Source organism: Beta vulgaris, chromosome 5 (genome assembly GCF_026745355.1).
Source record: "Beta vulgaris subsp. vulgaris cultivar EL10 chromosome 5, EL10.2, whole genome shotgun sequence".
Lineage (NCBI taxonomy): Eukaryota > Viridiplantae > Streptophyta > Magnoliopsida > Caryophyllales > Amaranthaceae > Beta > Beta vulgaris.
In genome coordinates this window covers 35,743,804-35,769,946 of record NC_079206.1, presented here as the reverse complement: position 1 = coordinate 35,769,946, position 26,143 = coordinate 35,743,804, and the positions used below count along the sequence as shown (strand labels likewise).

General features: G+C 37.2%; 1 protein-coding gene across 4 annotated transcripts in view; it reads right to left on the bottom strand.

Annotated features, from left to right (window-relative positions):
• LOC104893815 (probable serine/threonine-protein kinase SIS8) overlaps positions 1–25,666 on the bottom strand; it is a 40,623-nt gene extending 14,957 nt beyond the window's left edge. Inside the window, exons 1-5 of one of the 4 annotated variants that reach the window (XM_048644564.2) lie at positions 24,566–25,666; positions 22,235–22,672; positions 19,576–19,679; positions 11,960–13,284; positions 11,826–11,866 (exon numbers count right to left, since the gene is read on the bottom strand). In XM_048644564.2, coding sequence (XP_048500521.1) covers positions 11,826–11,866; positions 11,960–13,284; positions 19,576–19,679; positions 22,235–22,672; positions 24,566–25,060 — 2,403 coding nt within the window. In that variant the 5' untranslated portion in view covers positions 25,061–25,666. Of the gene's footprint in view, positions 1–11,825; positions 11,867–11,959; positions 13,285–19,575; positions 19,680–22,234; positions 22,692–24,565 lie in introns of all 4 variants that reach the window. The other 3 variants (XM_048644562.2, XM_010679950.4, XM_048644565.2) reach the window with 3 other exon arrangements.
• Between the last annotated feature and the right edge of the window lie 477 nt (positions 25,667–26,143).

The window sequence follows — 26,143 nt, the reverse complement described above, 5'->3', positions numbered from 1 at the left end:
TTATACCATTAGGCTATTTGAGGAGCTTTTCATAGGAAATATGAGTTTAGATATTCGACTAAGAAGTACATTGTCCATTTCGATATTTATTAGAGAGTTTGTAATCCCCCGTAAATTTATGAATTTATAAATATACTTTAGTAGATATATTTCATATAAACTCCGCCTGTGAGTATCTGTTGTGGCATTCACTGCCAGTCTCAAGCCCGGATAAAGGAGGAGAGTTGCGGTAGGTTTGGGGCGGCCAACGTAAAACATAGCCCCATATCATGACATGAATAGGCAAATGAAAAACGTGGGGGCGTCCCCTACTCAGCGACGCGCTGCACTTCATAGACCCGGGTGTAGTGATAAGTATGCAAGGGTTGCTAGGTCGTCGCCCGGAAGCGGCGCGCCATCCCGGCGCCCGGGGGTGGTGTCAAATATGCAAGGGTTCTCGCATCAGGGACGGGTGCGGGTAAAGAAGCTAGTCCAGGGTAGTGGTAGGGGTAGTAGTAGGGGTAGTGGTAGTGGTACTGTGGTAGGGGTAGTAGGATGCGCTTTTGGAACATGGAACATTGGCTCTTTGACGGGAAGATTGGCGGAGGTGGTGGAGGTTATGAGGAGGCGAAAGATTCACATAATGTGCCTTCAAGAGACTAAGTGGGTTGGTAGAAAAGCAAGAGAACTAACCCCGTGGGGTTATAAGCTGTGGTACTCTAGAAAGGATAAGAGTAGGAATGGAGTAGGCATCATTATTGATAAGGAATATATTGATGATGTGGTGGAAGTTTCGAGGAAGAGTGACCGCATTATGAGTATCAGGCTAGTATTAAGGAGCGAGGCGGTGACTATCATAAGCGCATATGCGCCCCAAGTCGGATTGGAAGCATTTATTAAAGAACAATTTTGGGAGGATTTGGAGGAGGTTGTGCAACGAGTGCCTATTAATGAAAAATTGATCATTGGTGGGGATCTTAACGGACATGTGGGCACTAGTCGAGTTGGCTTTGAGAGCATTCATGGAGGTTTTTGGCATAGGGAGAGAAATAAAGCTGGAAGTGGTATCTTGGATTTCGCATTAGCCTATGGTCTTAGTATTATGAACACTTGGTTTGAGAAAAGAGAATCTCACCTTGTGACGTATAGGAGTGGAAGTAACACGAGTCAGATTGACCTCTTTTTAGTAAGGAATGCTTGGCGGAAGAGTTATACAAACTGCAAGGTGATACCGGGTGAGAGCGCAACCACCCAACATAGACTAGTCGTGCTTGATTTCCGGGGTAGGGAGTCTTTAAGAAAGCGAAAACCCAATGTGGAGCCGCGAATCAAGTGGTGGAAGCTCCAAGGGGAGCACAAAGAGAACTTCTTAGCTAAGATGGCTAGTAAAGATATCTGGTCTTGTAACACGGAAATGGATGTAGATTCGACATGGACAAAGATAGAACTTAGTATAAAGGAAGTGGCGAAAGAGGTCCTTGGAGAATCTAAAGGAACTGTACCACCAAGTAAGGACACATCTTGGTGGAACGAGGCGGTGAGACAAGCGATAAAAAACAAAAGAGAAAGTTATAAACTTTTGGGAAAAGATAGCAGCGATGTGAATTATGAGAAGTACAAAGAGGCTAGAAAAGAAGCCAAGAAGGCAGTACGAGAAGCTAAAGCACAGGTAAACATAGAGCTTAATGCAAGATTGGATACGAAAGAAGGTGAAAAAGACATTTATAGAATTGCGCGTATGAGGGACAGGAAGACAAGAGACATAAGAAAGGTAAAATGCGTCAAGGGTGTGGACCAAAGAGTGCTTGTGGAGGATGAGGAGATAAAGGATAGATGGAGATTGTACTTCGATACCTTGTTCAACGGTGATAAAGCACAAGCCATCGGGGATGTACACATCCCGCCAAGTATGTTAAATCGTGAGTTTATGAGGAGGATTCAAAAGGAAGAAGTCGTTGCAGCATTAAAAAAGATGGGATTGAAGAAAGCTACGGGGCCAGATGGCATCCCTATAGAAGTTTGGAGGTGTTTAGGGGGGAGAGGAATCGAATGGCTGACAACATTCTTCAACATGATTTGGAGACACAACAAAATGCCATTAGAGTGGAGGAAGAGTACTTTGATTCCTTTGTATAAGAACAAAGGCGATGTACAAGATTGTACCAACTACCGAGGAATCAAACTAATGAGTCATATTATGAAACTCTGGGAATGGGTGATTGAGCAAAGACTTAGGAAACATGAAAAGATATCGGAGAACCAATTTGGATTTATGCCTGGAAGATCGACTATAAAGGCCATCCACCTCATAAGACAAACAATGGAACATTAGCGTGATAGGAAGAAGGATCTACATATGGTTTTCATTGATTTGGAGAAGGCATATGATAGAGTACCAAGAGAAATACTTTGGTGGGCGTTGGCAAGGAAAGGTGTTCCACTGAAATATATAGATATCATCAAGGATATGTATGAGGGGGCAACTACGAGTTTGCGGACTACGGTAGGGAGGACAGAAGAGTTTCCTATTACGATCGGAGTGCATCAAGATGATATACCATGGTGTATGATGTTTGCGGATGATATTGTGTTGATTGATGAGACAAAGGAAGGTGTTGAGAGTAAGTTGGAATTGTGGAGGCATACATAAGAAGCTCGTGGTTTTAGATTGAGCAGAAGTAAGACGGAGTATATGGAGTGCAAGTTCAGTGGGGTTACAAGCAGCGAGGCTGGGGCGGTCACTTTGGATAGCAAAGTGGTTCAAGGATCGAACGTCTTCCGTTACCTAGGATCCATTCTCCAAAAGGATGGAGAACTGCATGGAGACGTGGCGCATAGAATTAATGCGGGTTGGTTAAAGTGGAAAAGCGCCACCGGATTCCTTTGTGATTTTAATGCTAGGGAAATCAAGGGAAATTTAAGAAGAACAGGAATAGGAACGGGAATAGGAATAGGAATGTCCAAGGGAGGAACAATCATGGCAACAATAATAAAGATCAGCAATAACTATCGGGGTAGAGATTGTAAGGGGGACTTAGTGACTTGTAACTACTATCAGAAGAGGGGTCATAATGAATATGAGTGATTTACTAAGCAAAAGAAAGAGCATAATGGCAATGAGCGTGGTAATGAGGTCATAACGAGGTTCAACTCGTCGAGAAACCAAGGTTATAAGCCTGTAGGGTCACAAAACAACCAAGGGAGTTTCAATAGCCTGCTAGTTAGAACCACAACTTGAATAAGGCATCAGGTAAGCTGTTCGTGATGAGTCGCAACGAAGCTGAAAGATCTGCCGATGTAGTTTCTGGTACTTTTTCTATTAACTCCATTCTTGTTAAAACGTTGTTTGATTCCGGAGCGACCTATTCTTTTATTTCTTGCGATGTAAGTGAGAAAATTGATGAAGGGGTTTGAGCTATTTTTTTGTAGTGTGTAGGATGTGAGGAAAGAAATTTGGATGAATATAGAGGATGTCCAATTGTGAACGAGTTTAAGGATGTATTTGCGAGTGAAATTTTGGGTATGCCGCCTGCTAGAGCTGTTGAGTTTACCATAGAATTAGTTCTGGAACTACACCTATATCGAAGGCACCTTATAAAATGGCACCACCTCAGATGAGTGAGTTGAAGATGCAATTGCAGGAGTTGCTAGATAAGGGTTATATTAGGCCTAGTGCTTCACCTTTGGGAGCTCCTATACTATTTGTGAAAAAGAAATATGGGAGTATGAGGTTATGTATTGACTATAGGGAACTCAACAATGTAACCATCAAGAACAAGTATCTTTTTCCTAGAATAGATGACCTATTCGATCAGTTAAATGGAGCGAGCGTATTCTCGAAGATTAATTTGCGTTCGGGGTATCACCAGGAGGGTAGCTGATACGATGTACCTAAGACTGCGTTTAGGACGTGTTATGGTCATTAGAGTTCATTGTAATGTCGTTTGGGTTAATTAATGAACCTGCCATATTTATGGATTTGATGAATAGGATTATCCATGAGTTCTTAGATAAGTTTGTGAGAAATTCATTGATGATATTCTGATTTATTCGATGAATGAAGTAGAGCATGATGAGCACTTGAGGATTATATTGGAGACGCTTAGGAAAAATCAATCGTATGCCAAGTTCTCCAAGTGTGAGTTACGTTTGGAAAAAATAGCATTTTTGGGTCACTAAGTGTAAAGAATGAGTCTCTGTAGATCCTGCTAAGATTCAAGCTGTGAGTGAGTGGCTAACTCCAAAAAATGTGTCGGACATTAGAAGTTTCCTATGTTTAGCTGGATGGAGATTTGTGAGGGATTTGTGAAAGATAGCGAGGCCAATGACCAATTTGATGAAGAAAAAAAGTCAAAGTTTGAGTGAAGTGAGAAGTGTGAAGAAGCCTGATGCATGAGACAATGTGGATCTTGTTCTTGGATACTCATGGAAGAGTCATTGTGATTTTCGAAGCTTCTTAAAGGTTTTCATGGAGTTCAAGTTCCATTAGGACTCTTTGTAGTTTTCTAGTTCTAGTAGAATTCTAACTAAACTATAATTCTAATCCAACTAGGAATCCTAATCCACCTAGGATTTGGCATACTACTAACTAGAATTAGGATTACAACTTATACTCCTAATACAACTAGGAGTTCTAATCCTACTAAAACTAGGATTTCACAAATCCTACTCCTAATAAAACTAGGATCATAACACAAGAATCCTAATAGAACTAGAAAACTACGAAGAGTCATAATGGAACTTGAATTCCATGAAAACCTTTAAGAAGCTTCGAAAATCACCATGACTCTTCCATGAGTATCCAAGAACAAGATCCACATTGTCTCATGCATCAAAGCCTGTTTTGACCCTAGCTGATGGAAATGAGGGATTTGAGGTGTATAGTGATGCTTCAAAGAACGGTTTGGGATGTGTGTTACAGCAGAATGAGAAGGTAATCGCGTATGCATCGCGTTAGGTCAAACCTTATGAGGCTAATTACCCTACTCATAACCTAGAGTTAGCTGCTATCGTGTTTGCCTTCAAAATTGTAGACATTCTCTTTATGGGGCCACCTGCAAGATATTTACGAACCATAAGAGTTTGAAGTACCTTTTCACCCACAAAGACCTCAATATGAGGCAAAGAAGGTGGTTAGAGTTGATTAAGGACTCTAACCTAGACATCCAATACCATGAAGAGAAAGCAAATGTAATTGGCGGTGAGTAGAAAGTCGAGCCATAGCATGAGTGTCTTGGTAGGTCCCAAGGAATTTTGTCGAGATATGCAAAGGCTTAGCCTAGAAATCGTATATCCTGCGGAGAGTGAGGCAAGATTGAGCGCTTTATCATTGGGATTTTCAGATTTCGACGAGATCAAAGAGGGTCAAGTTGGAGATGAGCACCTACATAAGATTAAGGAGAAGATGAAGCAAGATAAGGAAGTCGATTTTATGATCCATGATGATGGAAGTTTGAGGTCTAAGGGAAGGTGGTGTGTACCACAAAAGTGTGATGATCTTAAGAGATGTCTTATAGACGAGGCACATGACACTCCGTATTCTGTGCATCTTAGGGGTGACAAGTTGTATACATCTTAGGGGTGACAAGTTGTATAAAGACCATAAGGAGATTTATTAGTGGCCAAATATGAAGCGTGAGGTCGCTGAATTTGTGTCTAAGTGTCTAATATGTCAGAAAGTGAAGATAGATCATAAGAAACCCATGGGGAAGGTTCAATCCTTAGAGGTTTCTAGATGGAAGTGAGATTCCATTTCAATGGATTTTGTGACTACTTTTCCTAGGACGGGAAATGGAAATGAAATGATATTATTTGGGTTATTGTGACCGTCTGACAAAGTCTATCGTGTTCATACCAATTAAAGAGACATGGAAAAATAAACAAATTGCGAAGACATACATTAAGCATGTAGTGAGATTACATGGGATTCGAAAAGATATCATTTCTGATAGTGATTCGAGATTTCTCTTGATATTTTGAAAAAAGGTCCGATTGAATCTTGGGACAATATTAAAGATGAGTACTGCCTTTCACCCTGCAACTGATGGTCAGACTGAGAGGACTAACCAAACAATTGAAGATATGTTGAGAGCGTGCGCTATTGATTTCCAAGGTAGTTGGGAAGACTAATTAGACTTGATTAAGTTCTCATACAATAATAGTTATCATGCGAGTATTAAGATGACACCTTTTGAGGCACTATATAGAATGAAGTGTAGAAGTCACATTTGCTGGAATAATTTTTGTGAGAATATAGTATTGGGGACAAAATTTATTGAGGAGACTGTTAAGAATGTCAAGATGATTCAGGCTAGAATACAAGCTTCTCCAGATAAGCAAAAGAGTTATGCCGATTCAAAGCGACGAGAAGATGAGTTCGTAGTAGGTGATAAAGTGTTTATGAAAGTATCACCAACTAAGGGAATGATGAGATTTCGGAAAAAGGGCAAATTAAGTGCCAAATATGTAGACCTATATGAGATTTTGCAAAAAAAAAATTGGAAAAATAGCTTATAGGTTGGCTTTGCCAATGGAGTTTGAGAAGATGCACGATGTATTTCATATTTCCCAACTCAAGCGTTATATCCCGGATAATCGTCATGTTATGAAGCCTGAGAGGATCCAGATTGATAGTATTCTCACATACGAGGAAAGGCGTGTGAAAATTCTTGACAAAAAGGTGCATAATACACACAATAAGGATGTCAATATCGTGAAAGTACTTTGATCTAACCACGAGTTTGAAGAGGCAAAGTGGGAAGCCGAAGATGAAATGAAGAAGAAATATCAAGATTTGTTCCTTGAGGTGAGTTACGAGGGCGTAACTCGTTTTCTTTAAGAGGGTAGAATGCGATAAAATTTCACGCTTTTACCTATTTTTATAATATTTTTATGCTTATTTTGGCGATTTACACATGTGCAAAATAAATAGATTCTCCGTATGGAAAATGTGTTCAGGATTAACACAAGAGATTTTTAAAGTGGTAAAATGTGCACATAACTGGCACAAGTATTTCTCAAATAAAAGTTGAGTTCAAAACTTTTGAAAATATGTGAGTTTTCGTGTCAAGTTTCGGGACGAAACTTATTTTAAGAGGGGTAGACTGTAATCCCCCGTAAATTTATGAATTTTATAAATATATTTTAGTACATATATATTTATATTTAAATATAATTTAGTATTAAAATAATTTATTTCTCTAAAAGGTTGACTGTTTGAAAGTCAAAGGGATTATTTTAAGGATTTAAAGAAGTTAAAATATTTTGTGTAGGCATGTTATGAAATACTTTTTGGATTTGAAAAAGGAGTCTAAATGGGCTTGAGAACCTAAACACTATTTAGATTAGGAAAATGACGTCTAGTTGGGGTATGCAAACCCAAACACTAATTTTATTCATCATTAAATTTTATTTGAGCCTAATTACCTTTTCCTAAGCCCACGAGGAAAACGTATATGAACCCATCAAACCCATATTTTTTCCCACACAATATTTTCACTCTCCTCACTCACCGGAAAAATCCGGCTTTCTTCTCTCTCTCGGTTTTCTTTCTTCTTCCCAAGCAACACTTTCTTTCCTCCTCACCAAACCACCGCGAATTGCCGCCACCTGCAGCGACCACCAACTCACCGACGCACCTTTGTTTCTTTTTTTGTTTGCTTTGATTTGATTACCTTTCTTCCTCCTCAAGTTTTTATTTAAATATCGTGTTTTTAAGATTTGTTTTAAGTTCGATTATGTTCAAAAGCTTTAATTTGATGATTTAATTATGAATCTAAGATTATATAATTCATATATTGAAAAAATATAAATTCAGATTTATTTATTATGATTAGATAGGATTTTTAATTATCAAAGCATGGATTTTTAGGGTGTTAAAGATTGAAAAATCATAGTAATATATTATAAACTATGGAATTGATTACTCTTATAAGTCTAAGTATGTTTAAGCATGTTTAAAAGGAGTTTTAACAGATTATATGTTACTGGAATTTTAAAAAAGATATTATTGATGCAGTTTTAAGGATTTTAATAACTAGTATAGTAGTACTATATTAGGAAGTATTAATAATTGAAGTTTTAATGATGGGAAAGTTTTTTAAATACTTTTAAAGGAGGTTTAAACTATTTCAAAATTGCTGGAAATTATTTGAGTATTGATTCTTGGTTATGTTGATTATTATTAGGCGAAGAATTCATTGTAAGCGACTTTAAAGGCTGTGAAAGTGGCCACCCAATTTGTCTACACAAGGTACGTACATACCTATGTGTTGATGTGTTTAGTATCATGATTGTAGAATTAGGAAAATAGCTTATAGGGTCTTATTTGGTATGTTGATATTTTATAAGAGGATTTCAGTAAAGATTGAATTAATGTTGGATTGTTAAGTTGTGTGATCACTTATCTAATCCTAAAATATAAATGAAAGTTGTGATTGTTTGATCATTGTATTATGAATGTTGTTTGTGAGTCATAACAAGTAATAAATGTTAAATCATGTAAAGTGAAACGTGAATAGCCCTTTTAGATTGTCTGAAGTTTTGGACTAGTAGAGATTTGGAGTAGATGAGTAGCCCATGGTTTTCTTGGCATCGAATTGATCACCGTTCCCCTTTTTATTTTAAAGGTTCCTCGATATTGTAGGTCATGGAAATACGGAGTCGCGCCCGTATTTTGTCTTCCAAGGGGAAGACTGGTTTTTAGTCACACAACTCATTCTATGGTCTACGCCATTCAGCTGCAAGTTATTATATTATTATTTATTCATGTTGTTATGTAATAGTATTATGTTAGGATTATTTATTTAGTTATTATATAGTACTCAGATTTGCTGATTACGTGCTTTTGTTTGTGTATGTTGCTCATGGATATGCCTTATTGATCTTGTGATGATCCATTTTGGTGAGCAGTCTCTAGATTAATAGTGCATTGTCATCTACTGGTTTGAAGATGATGCATCATTGGGTTCGGGATTGAAGAACTTGAGTAGTTTAAATTATTTATCGTGCTTTGGTTTGGTATACTTTATAGTTGGTTTGGTTTTGAGTTAACGTTGACGTTGTTGGTTAACTTTTGAAGTTGACGTTGTAGTTAACTAAATTTCAATTCTAAAGTTATTTATATGGTTTTCCGCTGCAAAATTCAGAATTAGCCGATACGTTATCACACGGACGATAATGCTTTGATGATTTTCTAAGTTTTATATTGAAAATGTATTTTGTAAAAGAGAGAATTATCGGGGTGTTACATAGTTAGCAAGTTGTTTTTCTCGGGTTGCGAGAATGTTAAGTTTTCAAATGCTATATTGATAGTAGATGAAGGAAATAGGCGGGGGGGACCAAGTTGATGTTCTTATACATTGTATTGATGGTTATTGAGGTGGATTCATAGAAAAAATCTAAGTAAAGACCAAAAACCTTCTAACAAAGTCGTTTCGAATAAATTGCAATCAATCACGTTTATCAGTTTTTGTGCGGTCAAGTTAAGGAAGTTTATATTTACATCTTTGGGCCAATTAATTTGTTAATCATGATTAGGAATATTACAAGGGATGCCTTATGGATAATTAAGTCTAATTAAGCTTAATCAAGGTTTTATTAGCGTTAAAAGATGAAGTGGTTGAGGTATATGAGTATGTCACCAAAACATGTCTCTAGGTGTTGAAAACTCACGTCTATTTACATCAATCACCAGTGGGCTTCACCTAGTAACTGTAAATGAAGAAAAGAGTCAACCCCATAAGAGAGAAAAGTGGCAAATGAATCTCTTAGTCTTGGTCCCTATGTACTTGGGTTTTAACTCATTTTTCATCTTTTTCATCCTTTTCCTTTGGTTTGGATGAAAGTTGTTCCCATTGAAAATTCCTAAATGATAGGCTCAAGAATCACCTTACTTGGAGTTGAGTTGTATTCAATGAGTAATGTCCCTTATAATTGAGTACTTCTATAGCAGAAGTTGGAAGTGAGGATGGAATATATGGGTGATTTCGCTTCTTTCTTTGTTCTGTTTCTTGGTTTTCTTACCATGATGATGTCTATATGGATGGTTCTGATGTTGGTTAAGGAGGTTCTGAGCTAAGTTAATCGAAGTACTAGATTAATTCTCTTCCTTTTATTATTAGTTTTGATCTAAACCATGTTCTTTTATGTTTTGTGCTCTTCCTTCATGTTTGAACATGGAATTAATGTTGTTGCCTTGTTGCTAATTATATGATGTGTTGATTGAAATTCAAAGTAGGTTATACTTATCATTGAGAAGTTAACAAAAGAATTGGTAACATATGCTAATTTTGGTTCATGTAACACTATTAGCAAACTTGTTTCAAGCGAATGTTTAAATGATATGAATCATGATTTTGAACAAGTATAAATGAGTTTTAAACCTATGGTTTTCATTTTAATGATTATGTTCATGCGGTGCTTTTATAACAATCAAATAGCCAAAAGTCTTCAAGATTTGTTTTGAGATTTCTTTGTTTTATGCAAGTGTTGAAGATAATACTCTTGATTGAGTTTACAAAGAAAGTTCTTAATCATTGTTGTGAATGAGATTTCGAAAGTGTTTTAGAGGGGAAAGTAGCCCCGTCTCAGTCGACCGATGAGGTGACGAACAAGCCCCATGGATTGTGCACCTTTAGGGTCTAGAGGTAAACATGTCCAGAACTTTGTGGGATGATAAACGGGTGATATCAATTAACGTCAGACCTTCCAGACTAGTCACGAGTATGGGCCAAAAGTAAAGTGAATGGTTGGGTGACTACATCCACCGTTAGAGTGTAACCTTTGTCTCCTCCACAACATTCTCTTTTCCTGAGTTGAACATGTGTTCTTGTTAGTTATGGAGATTAAATACTTACGCGGTACTTCAAAGTTGAATAGTTCGGATTACGTACGAACTTCAATTTCAAGGTTGAAAAGATCTTGATGTGGTTGAAAACTGACAATCCCAATGATAAAGCGCTCAATCCTAGTTCGGATTATGTACGAACTTCTTTGCTGTGATTCTCAATATGGAATTACTTTGAAAAGAAAAGTATGTGATTTCCGGTGAAGAATCGTTTGAAAATGAATAAATAATGTTATGTATTTGTCATGTTTTAAGCTCGGTTTCTTGATATGGAATGGTATAAGTTTGAATGTGTTAGTTGAATACTTGTACAATTTACTTCTTTATCTAATTTCTAATAAGGAATTTTTTGAAAAAGTACAGATATTAAGTGCATAAATTGTCTCAACATATTAGTTTAGCAAATGATTTTGCGATGTTGAGGTTAGTCATCTTCAACTAGAAGGCACCAAAAAGTATGTTTTACTCTGTTATATGGGTTTAGTACTCAGCATTGTTAATGTTATGTATTGTTTTGTTTTGACTCTGTGGCCACACCTGTCACTTGGTGGGTAGGTGGCAGTGCTATAAGTTTTAAGTTGAAGCAGTGGCAGTTTCTTTTCTGAAGTTCGATGCTTTGATATGCTTGAAGTTCAGACGTGATTGTTTATTTGTATTTTGAAGCGAGGAAGCTAAGTCTTGTAAAATTTGTTAATTAGGGATGAATATCTTGTACTCAAGAGTTAAAGCTGTAAAGTTGTACTTCAGCTGGTAATTGCTTAATTAATGAAAGAGTTAGGATTTGAATTTGATATTGTCCAATTATGTTCGATGAGTGTCATGGTAATAGTCTGAAATACCACGACTAGAATCTATTCCGCTGTGCCTAAGAAAATCAGGGCTGTTAAAAGCAAGGCGCAAAGGAGAATGAAGTCCTAGTTCTGGGAACAAAAGTAACATGACTGCCTATATACACAAGTATAGATGCAATAGCATGTCCAAGTCAGTAGATAAAACTTACAGTTCCACGCCAATCTCCACGGTAAACTTCCCCATATGATCCTAAAACACATAAACCACCCACAAGAAAACAAAATCAGCTAAACAGAGCTAGAATACAGAATTTTTGAAAGAATAAAGTGTAATGTCCAGTACCAAGTCCGATACGCTCGCCCACAGTGATTTCCTCCCATGCAATCTCACAATCTGATACATCATCTAGTGGCATATCAGATCTTGCACTGCTTGCACTATCACCCCCAGCGGACCTATCAGATGTTCTTTCCTCTGAATTTGCACCAGAAGTGTCTTGCTCCTTGCAACTACCACATGGCTCCTTACTAGCATCATCTCCTTCCATGCTCCTTGAACCAACCATTTTATTGAAGAAGACACCGTCTCCACGTGAAGTATGAGGAGCAGCCTCTATCTGTTCGTACTGCTTACCAATAGCAGCAGTGGTTGCTACCACAGCAGCAGCAGTGGCAGTTGCAGCAGCTGCAGCAGGGAGTTCAAACTTCGGATCAGGGTTTGATTTGGCCGCTGCAACCACCATAGATGAGGCAATAACAGCAGCAGCTGCGGCTGTGACTGCTGACACAGGAACATTCTTCCCAAACTTTACTGAAGCCACATCAGGATGCATTACTAAAGTGTTTGAGCTACCTTCGCCTACATCTATTATATTGCCAATCCCACAAACTTGTGCAGGGTTAAAATTCTCCAATGGCAGGTTTTCATTTACCCTTGGTTGCCCTTCCTGTTGAGGCAATGGGAGTAAGAATTTTGGTTGAACAGAATAATCCAGGTCTTTAGGCTTTCTGGATTCATGCTTCATTTTATTTTCTTGCCTTCCTTCACCTAGAGGCTTCGTGAAAGTGACTGATACATCTGCATGGTCTGGATAGATTTCAGTGAACAGGTTCGGAGGAGCGACAACACCACTTTCGAGTAACACGTCATGGAGTTTCTGAGCTAATTGAGGATTTTCTTTGGCAGCATCAATCATGTATTGTGAAACATCCTTGACCTTCATTTTCCGCACAGCTGGTGAACTAACTCCTTCTGTCCAAGAAGGGGATCTTGCATGCAAAAAAGGATAGTTAATTCTAGATTGAACCACCTCTGTTGGTAACTTATTCACTTCACTGGGATTTCTGCTGAGCTCTGTTGTGGCATGCAATTCGTCACCACTCAATCCAGTGAGAAAGTTATCAGAAGCTGTAGAAGCAAATCTGTCACCGGGACCATCTACTCCAGCAGGCTGCTTCTTAAGGCAGATTTTGTTATCTAGTGTCCCAGAATCAGATGGCTCGTCATATGAACTCACTGCCTCACTGCTGCAGGTGCCCATGTTGGACTCAATATCCCGAGACTGAGGACTGGCCGAGGAAAGAGAATCGGCATATTCAACTTGGGCCACAGCCATGTCAGACGGAATCAATGTCCCTGGATCTGCCATTAGATCAACAATGAATTCCCTGAAAAGAAGTTAGATGATCAGGTAACTAGCAACCTATGGGTGAGAATAACTATATACTTGAGCAAAACACTTCCAAGTCACAATTAATTATAATTGGTATCAGAGATGCTGAAATTGGTCATCATGAAGCTTAAATTACAAGTACAGATACAACAGCAGCATGCAAACATGATTTCCATAATCGCTACAATTGCACAGTTTGTAAATATATGCAAGGCAGGAGTTTTTCCACAAAAAAAACATTAAACAGCTCCAACTAGGGCCCCTAATGGACATAATCCATGAGCAAATTATCAGATTAGGAACAATGGATTCACAAAAGCACCACTAGCCCTATTCCTCAGAAGCATTTAAGCAAAGGAGAATGCATAACACAGTGTATGGCATCCATGATCTGTCTGGTAACGGGATGGATTCACCTGATGCAGTCAAATGCGTTCCTGGAGTATTATAATCACTTACTAGGAAGCAGTACTTCCCACGTCTCTCCTGTGCAGCCAGGTATTGTTAGGGAAGGCTCTCTGGTTTCTCAGGACCAGAAGGCCTTTCTTTTGGCTCCTTATTTCCCTGAAGATCTTAACAGGCCCTTATTCTCTATTGATGGAGATAAGGCTCCAGGCCCTAATGGTTTTGGAGCTCACTTTTATTGAGATACATGGCATATTATTGGTCCTGAAATTACTGCTGCTGTCCTGGATTTCTTTCAGCATAGAAGGATGTTGAAGGCCTTAAATACCACTATTATCGCTCCTACCCTAAGTGCAAATGCCCTCAGAATGTAAGTGAGTTCCGCATTCCAAAACGAATTGCGAATTATGTGACACTGACTTGGCTTAAGATGAAGATGATTGAATCGTGTATCTTAGTCCTAGTTATGTTAGGACTACTCCAAATGCATAGTTTTTTAATTCTGTTAGGAAGTTTATGTAAAGTAGTCTCTTATTGTTTTAGTACCCTTTTGCTTGTAAGTTTTTACTCTTCTAATTGGGAGAGGTTTTCTTACTTCAAGCATCTTAGGACTTGTAATTAGAGTAGGGAAAGGAAGCTAAGGAGCTTGTAATTAGCTTAGCGGGGAAGTAAAGGAAGTGTTACTTTACTTGGCGTGCGAGGCTAATAGTTTGTAAGGCTTGTTAATCCTTTATTGCTCATAGTTATCTTAATTGTTTTAGTTCATTAAGGAGTCTTTGTAACCGCCTATATAAGGCCTATTTCACGTTTAATGCAAAGTTAGTTAGAGTTATATTACACAAATTCTTGATTATTGTTTGTGAGTATTTCATAAGCTTTATTCGACCATTAATCACTACTAAGGATTATTTATTGAATGATGCCAGACAACTTATTACAAGGATTAGTGTGAGGGTGTTTAGATTCTTTGTTTAAGGTTCGGGAGTGTTCTTTAATTAATAAAATAATCGTTCTTGGTTCTGTAGTTCGAAAATTTTCATTCTTCGAGTTCTTGAATTCCAAGATTGGTGTGACAACCTTGATTATTAAGCTTCTTGGCTTGGTAATCATGTCCAGTGGTATCAGATTTTCTAGGAGGGTGAGGATAGAAGGGATTCGACCTTTTTCTTAAAGATCCCAAAAAAAGACACTTGAAAATATAATCTTTTCTTTTCAAGATTTTATCATTACGTGATAAGGGAGTGTTAGGGGCTCATCTTGCTATGTGAAAGTGGTGATCAACCACCATGGCGTCTCATAAACTAACCAAGGCTATTGCCGATCTTGCCAAGCAACAATTTGTTTTCTAATTGAAATACAACGCAAATGCTAACACTATGCCTAGGTTGGAGACATGAATGGATGCTATAGCCTCTATAATCCTTGTTGGATAAAAATAATGCTAGGGAGCGTCGGAGGATGAGGAAGAAGAGCGTTCAGTTAGGGGAGCAAAACTTAACATTAATGATGATAGGGGCTTGTGGTTAGATAACTTCATTCAAGTTAGAGTATCTTCTTGAATGGATCCGCCAACTAGAGAAGGTATGTGACTATAGGGGTTTTGATGACCAAAAGAGATTCAAGATTTCCTCACTAAGACTCATGAACTACATCGGTCTTTGGTTGGAAAACATGAAGGCTAAGCGTGCTAGGAAGGGAAAGGAGAAGCTTAGTAGTTGGATCAAGTCGAAAGAGATGCTAAAGAAGAAATTATTGCCTAGTGATTTCGAACAAAAGGCAATACCTGAAGCTACAACTTTGAGCCGATATACACTTAGTGTACACGAGTATACTATGGAGTTTGATAAGTTATCCCTTATGTGTGACTTGGAGGAGAAGGAACCTTTGAACATAACACGTTACATCAAAGGTTTGAACCGGTCTATGACTAGAAAAGGTTGAAGTTTTGACTTATAATTCCTTTGATGAAGTGACGAGGTCGGGTTTGAAGTTAAAGTCTCATGAGAAGGAGGACAAGCTGAAGTTCTCTTATGGGGGTAAATATGGTTGGAATTATCGGAACCATCTTCATCTTTCTCTTCTTATTCATCTTCTTCGAAAAACTATGAGGCATCCAATAAAGATGGTGCATCTAAGGAAGAAGAGAAGGTAGAAAAACAGAAAGTATTCATGCCTAAAGAAAAATTCGAGGAGATGAGGAAGTACTTTAAGTGTCAAGGGACAGGACACATAGCCAGTAATTTTCCTACAAGGAAGGCTCTCACTATAAGAGAATATTTGGCCTTAAATCAGAAGGAAGAATTGTATAAATTTGTCCCTAAGGAGATGCACGAATAGAGTGGAGAGTAAGATGTCTTCCCTAAGATACACTAAACTAATTGGGGTGGTTAGGCGTGTGTTACACGTTGATTATCCTCCTAATAAGGAACAAAGGGAGAACTTGCTCCATACTAGATGCAATATGGGGGAGAATACATGCAATGTAATCATAGATAGTGGATCATGCACGAATGTAATTGCTCTGAAGTGTTGTCCAAGCTTAACCTAACAGTGAGAGATCATCCTCAACCATACAAGCTTGGTTAAATGATAGTATTGGGTTAAAGTGAAGAAGCAAGCCTTGATTGGAGTTATAAGGACGAGTTATGGAGTGACGTACTTCCAATGAATGCTTGCCATCTTTTACTTAGAAGACCATGGCAATATGATAGAAAGTGATACGTAAAGTGGATATGAACGTGTCTTCTGTGATGGTTGGAGCTAAGAGGGTGCGCCTACACCCCTTGTCTCCTAGTTCAGTGGTGCAAAAGAAGGTGGATAAGAAGACTAACCTATTCCTTTCATTTAAGGAGTTTGAGAGAGAAGTGAAACGGGACGGATATGGTTATGCTTTGTTTGTGAGGCATGCAACTACTAGTAAGATCCCCTGATGGATGATGTTATTGTGGATGATTTGCCTCACGGACAACCACCTTTGAGGGGAATTAAACATGCTATTGACTTAGTTCCTCAAGTTCCTTTGCTAAACAAGCCACCATATAGATGTGATCCTGTAGCATCTAGAGAGTTACTAAGGCAAATTGAGGAGTTAACTGAGAAAGGGAATGTGATAGAGAGTTGGGTCTATGTGTTGTTCCTCCTTGTGCCTAAGAAGGTTGGAACATCTAGAGTATTTGTATTGATAGCGTGAATAACATCACTGTGAAGTACAGGTTTCCTAGGTTTAGATAGAAGACATGTTTGATGAGCTTTAGGAGGGCATCGATATTTTCTAAAATTAGTTATAGGAGTGGCTATCATCACATGAGGATTAGGGAAGGAGATAAGCGAAAAAACACCTTTTAAGACCAAGCATGGGTTGTGCGAGTGGATAGTGATGCCTTTTGGTCTATGCAATGCTATTAGCTCATTTATGAGTCTCATAAATGAGGTATTGCACCCCTTCTTAAACAAAATTGTTGTTGTATATTTAAATGATATTTTTATTTATAGCTAGAGTGTACAGGAGCATCTAGTATGCTTAGGAGTTTGTTTGAGAAGTTGAGAGAGCAGACGAGTGGATTGTGATGCCTTTTGGTCTATGCAATGCTATTAGCTCATTTATGAGTCTCATAAATGAGGTATTGCACCCCTTCTTAAACAAAATTGTTGTTGTGTATTTAAATTATATTTTTATTTATAGCTAGAGTGTACAGGAGCATCTAGTATGCTTAGGAGTTTGTTTGAGAAGTTGAGAAAGCAAAAGTTGTATGGAAAGGTGGAGAAGCATGAGTTCCTCGTCTCCAGTGTGACGTTTTTAGGGAACATTGTGCCACAAGAGGGTGTTCATGTTAAGGTTAAGGCTATTTCTTCGTAGCTAGCTCCTACAAATGCTCATGAGTGTTAGAGTTGGTTTAGCTTCCTTGTACTGGAGATTCATTTGAAACTTCTCCTCTACTATGGTGTTTATCACTAAGTTGTTGAAGCAACGAGAGGTTAGGTGGACATCTTTGGCGCAAAAGGCTTTTGAAGATGTGAAGGGGAAACTTTGTAGTGCTCCTATTCTAGCTTTGCTTGATTTCCACGAGTTGTTTGAGGTGGAGTGTGATGCAAGTGGGGTAGGGGTTGGCTCAGTTTTGTTGCAAGAAAAGAGGCCAATTTCTTACTTCAATAAGAAATTGAGTGGAGCTAAGTTGAAGTACTCCAATTATGATAGGGCGTTCTATGCTATTGTGCGTGCCTAAGATCATTATTACTTGAGAACTAAGTCATTCATCCTTCACTCTGATCATGAAGCACTCAAATAAATCATAGATATGCCAAGTGCGTTGTTCAAAATCTTTCACTTTTTCATCCAAGTATAAGGAAGGACAGAGTAATGTGGTTACGGATGCTTTCGTCTAGGCGTACATATATGTTATTACAAAGATGATGGAGATTTCAGCTCGACTTGTGGTGCGCGTAGTGGTTTATTTGTGATTCACGTTAAGGGAAACAAGTTATGCATGCCTAAGCGTACTATTAAAGAGTTGTTGGTGCGTAAGGTTCATAGTGGTGGCGTGGCTAGTCACTTTGTCATGCAAAAAACACTTGATACTCTTCAAGATAACTTTTATTGGCCTAGTATGCTTAGGGATGTGAACATGGTGATAAGTGCGCAACTTGTCAAAGATCAAAGAGCACTTTTCACAAAGGGCTTTATGCTCCTCTACCTAATCCTCATTATCCTCGGGATAGTGTGAGCATGGATTTCATTGTTGGGTTGCATCACACACAAAGAGGTAAGAATGCCATCATGGTTGTGGTAGATAGGTTCTCTAGGATGGCTCACTTTGTTCTTATGCATAAAACTGATGATGTTTTACATGTAGCTGACTTGTAATTTCAATAAATCATTCTAACTACATGGTATCCCTAGGAGTATTCCCTTTATGTATAAACAAAATAGGCTAACAAATATTATCTCTATAAATTAGAGAACAACTCAAAATGCATTTATAATTTATAAACTAATATTCGATGGTATACTCTAAAAATGTAAAGTGTTTCTATATTTCTGAAATGTGATTATCAAAAGAACTACCTGATTACACAATATATATCTTCATATTGCTATAAAAAACAATACACATTAATTGTAAGCACTCCCCCCATTCTTTATTTTCTTTTCATTCCTTCTTTTTCTCTCCTACATTGTTTCTTTTTCTTTTCCTTACTTCTTTCTTTAGCTAACTAATAGTCCAAATAATGAGAAATACAATAACCAACAATATCTATTATTGAATAGTTAGCAACATGTTACACAATTCCATGTTATAACAACAACACCAACATTGCCCAACAAATGCAAATTACGCTCGCACCCCTCCAATAACAAGCATCCTGATACGGCTACAAGAAACTATCATTTATGTGATTAATGAATAACCTGAACTCAAAACTTAGATATCCTAGACTACAATATTCGGGAAAAAGATCCTACTTACACTTGTGTAATTGTAAATCTTAAGAAGTCACGATTGGAGAACGATACTATTAATAAGAGTAAAAGGTATAAGATCGGTATTCACATTGTATATTTCAAGATAGCCTACACACTCGGAGAAACACATAATACTAAAATACAACAAAACAACGAGACTTGACATATTATTACATGAGTAATTCTCAATCTTACCTTTATACCCAATCTGATAAAAGCCATTAGCCATGCCAGAGCATGATGTGCCATTGATGATTCTATATATCTAATTGTGAGCAAATTGTCAAGCTTAGAAAAACCCAAAGGTCTCCATGAACTTCTTTTCTAAACAAACTTTGTTGAAAAGGAAACTAAAGAAAAACCACAAGATGAGCAGCATTGTATTTTAACTTTAGAAACATACACACATAGTGCCCTTACCTTCCATCATCAATCTTTACAAAGTTCGCTGCAACATCATCAAAGCCCGTATATAACTGTCCTTTCACTAAACGGCATGGAATGTCCACACTGTCGGCGAGAACCTTCACAAAATATATAGAACAAGCAAAAAGAACAGATAACAAAGGGATAACACAAATTCTAAAGAAAAGATTCATAACAAGAGATTTTCTATAAAAGCTACATATAGGGGTGTAGGACTGGACTGGACTGAAAAAATTGGACTAGACTCGGACTCAAATTTTCGAGTCCAAATATATTCGAACTGGATTTGGACTCACCCTTTTGGAGTCCAATAAGCCCAATCCTGTCCAAAATATATATATATATATATATATATATATATATATATATATATATATATATATATATATATATGTATATATATATTGGGGCAAGATCACATGAGAATGCTCCGATCCTTACATGAGAAATGAAAATGAATCTCAACCACACGATTAGATTGGATTAGATTTACAACACTTGTTCATTATACCCCCTAAAAACTTTTGAGCCCAAAAAACACTTTTTTTTTTGAATTTTTTTTATATATTCTTTTTCTTTGGAGTTACATCACTTTTTCATTAGAGTTACATCACTTATTCATGAGACTTATAGCGCGTAAAATTCATTCTCATTTCTCATGTAAGTATGCATTCTCATATGAACTCACTTCTATGTATATATATATATATATATATATATATATATATATATATATATATATATATATATATATATATATATATATATATATATATATTGAAATTTTAGACTTTTTAACATTTGTGATCTAAATTTTATACCTAACGTCAGACTTTTCACTTACCCTTAGTTTAACCTTTTTGGCGACTTTTGTGTTTTGCAATTTGCATCTTATTAGAATTTAAAGATGTATGTAACTTACTTTATGTAATGGATGTAATGAATCCAATCTTCCAAATTTCAATAATTCAATCATCATAAAATATTGATTTTTTTGCGGGGATATACCAGGGTAATAGGGCATTTTGTGGGGACATACCTCACAAATTTTTCTTTTGTGGGAATATACCAATTTAAATTTAAGATTTGTTAAAATGTAGGAACTCGCGAGTGAGCCACAAAGTGACAGTGATGAAGTTGGAGGAAAATGAATGTAATAGAGCAATTGAATATCACAAACTATACAAAGAGTAATTAAGCAAGTCAAAGGCAGAAAATTTGACTTTCTCGCCGAAAATAATGTTTTTGGTACTTTTTAACAAAACTTAAATTTAGGTTGATTTATCCCAACAAAAAAAAATTAGTGAGAATTATTACCCTGGTATATCCCCGCAAAAAACTCTAAAATATCATAAACCTAAATCAGGAAAAAGAATTACTATATTATATAACAATCGGACTGAACTGGATGCATTGGACTGGACTCGAACTCCGTAAAAAAAATTTTGAACTGGACTCAGAAAAGTTTGGAACGGATTTGGACTCAATTTCTCGGGTTCAGAAACTTTGGACTGGATTTGGATTTGGCAAAGTCCAATCCACTTAAATGGGAGTAGAATAGTAGATAATAGTTAAAATAGACAATCAAACTTGCTCATTCTTAAAACTTAATTTTAACACAAGTATATGGAAGTTTTAATGATGACCAACGGATCACTTATGCAAGCTGTCAAAAACCAGATGAAAAGAACCCAAAAGCATCCAGTCTTAAGCCTTCTAGTGCATTTGCTAACTTATTATTTGTACAAAGGCACCAAATGTATGCCTTCTGAATTATTTATCCGTCTATATAAAGTTTTGAGGAGAGAGCATTTGATGCTTTGCATATAGCAATATCTTATCAGGTTGGTCAAGGAGCATGTTATTCCAGTTTAAAGGCCAGAGGAACACTGAACAGCATGGGGATAATCCTGTTACATAAGATAGGATTTCATTGCGATGCTATACAAGGTTTACAAAGACAAGGGGCCTTCATTGCCATGTTTAAGTTCTTGGTCGATGCTTAAAATTGCAAGAATTAAACAAGAGTTGGGTTTAGATTTTGGAGCATATTCAATATGGAATTGGACATGCCTAAAGCCTAAAAAATCTTCCTCTGTGATTACAAGTTAAGAAGGAACAAAGCTCAAAAAGCCAAGTTTTATGTGAGGAGAAACGTAAGAGGCTTAAGATATGGTCTTAAGCTCTGATCGAGCCAATCTCATAGATTTACTGTATTTTGACATTAGACGTCTAACTTGATATGTTTGACTAGAATCCTACAACAACCTATATACTCGAGACAAATTCAAATAGTTAAAGTTAGGCAGGTAGCAGCTTGCAGTCCACTTATAACGATTTGGATGTTGTTTGAGGACTCTTTTTTATGTCTTAACTCTTAAACAAGCTTGTAAAGGCTAAAAACAGCCTGGCGCTTCAATAAATGCAAATAAGATGGCATTTTGAAAATCAAACATGGGTACCTTTTTTACTTTTCTATATAAATTAAGGTATAAGAAGCCTAAAATGTGAAGAAGTTGCTGTGAGAAGTAGTCAAGACTGGAAAAGAAGTTGCGTTTAATAGATCCACAACAACTCATTGATCAAGGAAAAGAAGAAGCTAGATTCTGGAATAATCTATTATAGAATTAAAAAAAAGGATCAAAGAAAGTACCTTGAATAGTAAAGCACGATGACGAGCCAGTCCAATTGTTAAAGAACCAAGAGGCAACACCATGCTCCTAATAGTTGACTTCAAACTATAACTAAGACTTTTCCATGCTCTAAACATGTTGTCTGGTACCCCAACTGGTCCACCCATGTAGTCCGAAACCAGAGTAGCTAGTTGTCGCACCAGTGCAGCATCACCTAGAAGAACAGGTTCTGACCTTGCCTTGGCTGCAAAATTGAGAGCCCTCTGTTCAAGTTGAAGCAGATTGGAATCAGCAGCCCTGTTGACCAAAATTGCCTCCCAACTAATATTTTCAGATACTGGTGTTTCTTGGAGATCAACAAGGGAAGGCATCCTTGATGGTTCACAGCCGGCAACCACACCATATAAGTCATAGAAACCATCGAATATCTTGTCATCATAGCTAAGAGCATTGTAATTCTGTCAGGCATGGACAAATCTATAATATGAGATAGGTTAGAAAGGAATACAGGAAAACACATAAATTTCACGAGAATAAAGCAAATTGTTCTAGTAACAAAATAAGTGATAAGTTATTTGCTATATTATGGTAGTGATACACCCAAGATCAAGGCATGTTCAAGAAAACCAGTTTAATCAACTAGAAGCATGAAAATGAAAACTAGGCTAATCATACAATGTCAAATGATAGAAAAAGCGAGCGTAGTCTTAGGATCATCCTAATGATCACTATCTCGAGTTCTTATATTTCAACTTTATTTTTCACGCAATAGTATCCTGATGAACCAGATCTCTTTTTGTCCTTTTATCTGAGTTCACAGGGTGGTTGTTTTGTTCTTAGTCCTGTTTGTGAATGAGTAGCACACCCTGGATGTTTTAGAATAAAATAATATATTAGTTGTCTCCAAATATACCAAATGGAGATAACTAGACGCAACAGATCACATTCTAGTTCAATATTTCTGAACATTGAAAGGTGGAAAGCATCACTATTTCCTAAGGACACTATTTCAATTCAAATTGACTTTAATGTAGAATAGCATAAAAGAAATGGAATAGAGAGAACAATCAAAACAAGACAGGTGCTCTAAAAAGTAAGAGTTCTGTCCTAACGTATTAAATCTTCGTGGTTGCAAAATGGAATTGTCCTAGGAAGATCAGCCTGCATCCAAATAATTTGAAAAAAAATAAAAGAAAAGAGCTATGCCTATAAAATAGAACTATTGACAATTATCACCTGTAACATGCAACAACCAAGAACATATCATATGATACCATTTCCCAATCTTCTCAGAACATAAGATGAGCAGGATTAATGTAAGGACTCTACAAGCTCAAGCACAAGCATATATACTAGCTAGAGGCTGATCTACAATTCACGATCAACAAAGGCACCGCTAGTTATTTAAGGAGCCAGTCAGTGTAACTTTCAACTTGTTTGGGTTGAAACAACAACCATTTCATTATGCAGTGATCACGTAGAGTGGTAAATTCAAACAAGAAGCAAGAACGCAAAACCACCGAAATCATGGATTAACATAAGGTCTCCCTTTCAATTCATCTATTAAAGCTATGCACTACCACAGTCTAAAACTTTTACAAGGACTAGGTTCAGTGTCTATCGCAACCACTGCATGTAAGTTTCGCCACAATAATGCAACTAATATCTAGAATCACCTAACACCAGCACAGCCCTCTGAAAGAACGTCAAGCAAAAAGCCAAAAATGTACATAAGTTATGAGTAAAATCTAAGCGGAAAGTTATCCCTATACTGATGGAAGCTAAAGCTAAGAAAGCTAGAAGCAAAACATTTTCCAATGGGAAAGTTTCTCAAAATGGTATAGAATACTAGTGCCCATACAATCAACAGAGCAATTATTCTTCTCCATACAAATTCAGGACTGATGGAAGCTAAAGCTAAGAAAGCAAGAAGCAAAACATTTTCCAATGGGAAAGTTTCTCAAAATGGTATAAAATACTAGTTCCCATGCTAGCAACAGAGCAATTATTCTTCTCCAAACAAATTCCGAAAACGCAGTGAAAATTTTAAAGAGCCGAAATGCCAACTTCATGTTACTCCTACTGTCCTGTCAATCGAACACTCCTTCAAGTTCATGGACACACTTGCAGAGAAATTCAATGAGTCCTACTCCTACTCCTACTCCTACCTAATTATAAATAAACTAAGAGTTAATTGAAATGCCAACTTCATGTTACTCCTGTCCTGTCAATCGAACACTCCTGCAAGTTCATGGACACACTCACTGAGAAATTCAATGAGTCCTACTCCTACTCCTACCTAATTATAAATAAACTAAGAGTTAATTGAGCACAGGAGCCTGCAAGCTTACCCAGTATCTGAACGCAACGACTTCAGCAGGAGAATTCTCATGTGTAAGTGATCCTAAACTTATTTGCTTCACAGCTTCAATTTGAACAGCCTCTGGATCTTCCCGTGCACTCATTTCCATAGCTAACTGTATTTGATACTCTTCCTCAATATCAGGATCCTTTGAATTAGTAGACTCCGAGTCACGCCTTTCAACGTCCGAACCAAGAGTGAAGCCAGAACTGTGAGCAGAATCCATGTGTTGTTCTATTATATCTTGTGTCCTAGCATTTGAAGAAGATGGGATACTGCTACTACTACTACTAGGACTTTTTCTGTTAGTTACTGTCTGAAACCATCCGGCCAAAGCAGTTAAGGGTTTGTTTTGCTCCAAACGATGTGCCTGTGCCTGTGCCTGTGAATGAGGAGATTTACTCGCTTTCGATGGATTTGACGACCCTTGTATGTCTTCACCTTGGTTTGACACAATATTAAGCTTCTTCAAGAGGTTCTTCATACTATTTCCCTAAAGTTGCAGAAATTATTGCTAAAGATATAGAAATCTGGCCATATACACCTCCATTGTCTTGGACCAAGCATCAACTCTCACCCCTTTCTTATTACTCACTAACTCACAGTTTTTGCTTCTACAAACCAAACACAACAAACATAATGCTACAAACAAACTTTACCCAAAATTAAAACTACTTATAACTCCATAAATCCAAAACTTCCATACCCGTTAATGCTTGGATCAAATATAGCAAAACCCGGATGCCAAAAATTCCAATAACTGAAATCCTTTTTATTTTTTTCACACAACCAGCAAACATAAACAAAATCAAGCTCCAAACCAGATTTTGACTTCAACAATACAGGAACAAGAATAACCACAATAACTTATTATTATTGAGTTTCCTTTATTTTACCTTTTTCCTGAACTATAAGCAGATAAAAAAGACCCACCAAATTGTGAAGCTTGCTTTGAAATCGACTGCCAAGGTTAAATAAACACGGCAATTGATTCAATTTGTCCTTTTTTTTGGGGGAGATTTCAGAGAGCAAGAAGAACAACACTTTAAAAAAAATAAGTCTTTGAGAAAGGGGGGAAGGTGACATAAGCCGGAGAGGAGACCAACAAGTGGGATTAAAAGGGCCCCACTAGCGTTGAAGGCACACCAAGTGCACAGGACAGGATTATAATCTTTTCTCAGTGTTCAACTATTTTGTAAATTAAAAAAGATGAAAGATGGGTTAAATAAAAGAAACACAAGTTCCTCATTGGCTGATTCTGCCTACCAAAGCACCATAAATTTAGTATTTGAAACAAAAAGTTTAATTGGTTGAGCTTTTGTACTTACCATTTCTATATATTTAAATTCGCAAACTCCCACGGAAGTGGTAGGAGGTGGAAATTTTTGCTGTGGGACCTTGAATGGAATATAAAATCAGCAACTTGCAATTTTTTTTTCTAGTTTCTGCTGCTGAGCAGGTAAGCTTTGCTTTTTAATTTTGGAAAGTTTGTAGGTGATCATATTAATTATGATTTAACTAAAAAACTGTGGGGTTTCAAATAATGAAAAAGATTATAAGCTTTTTC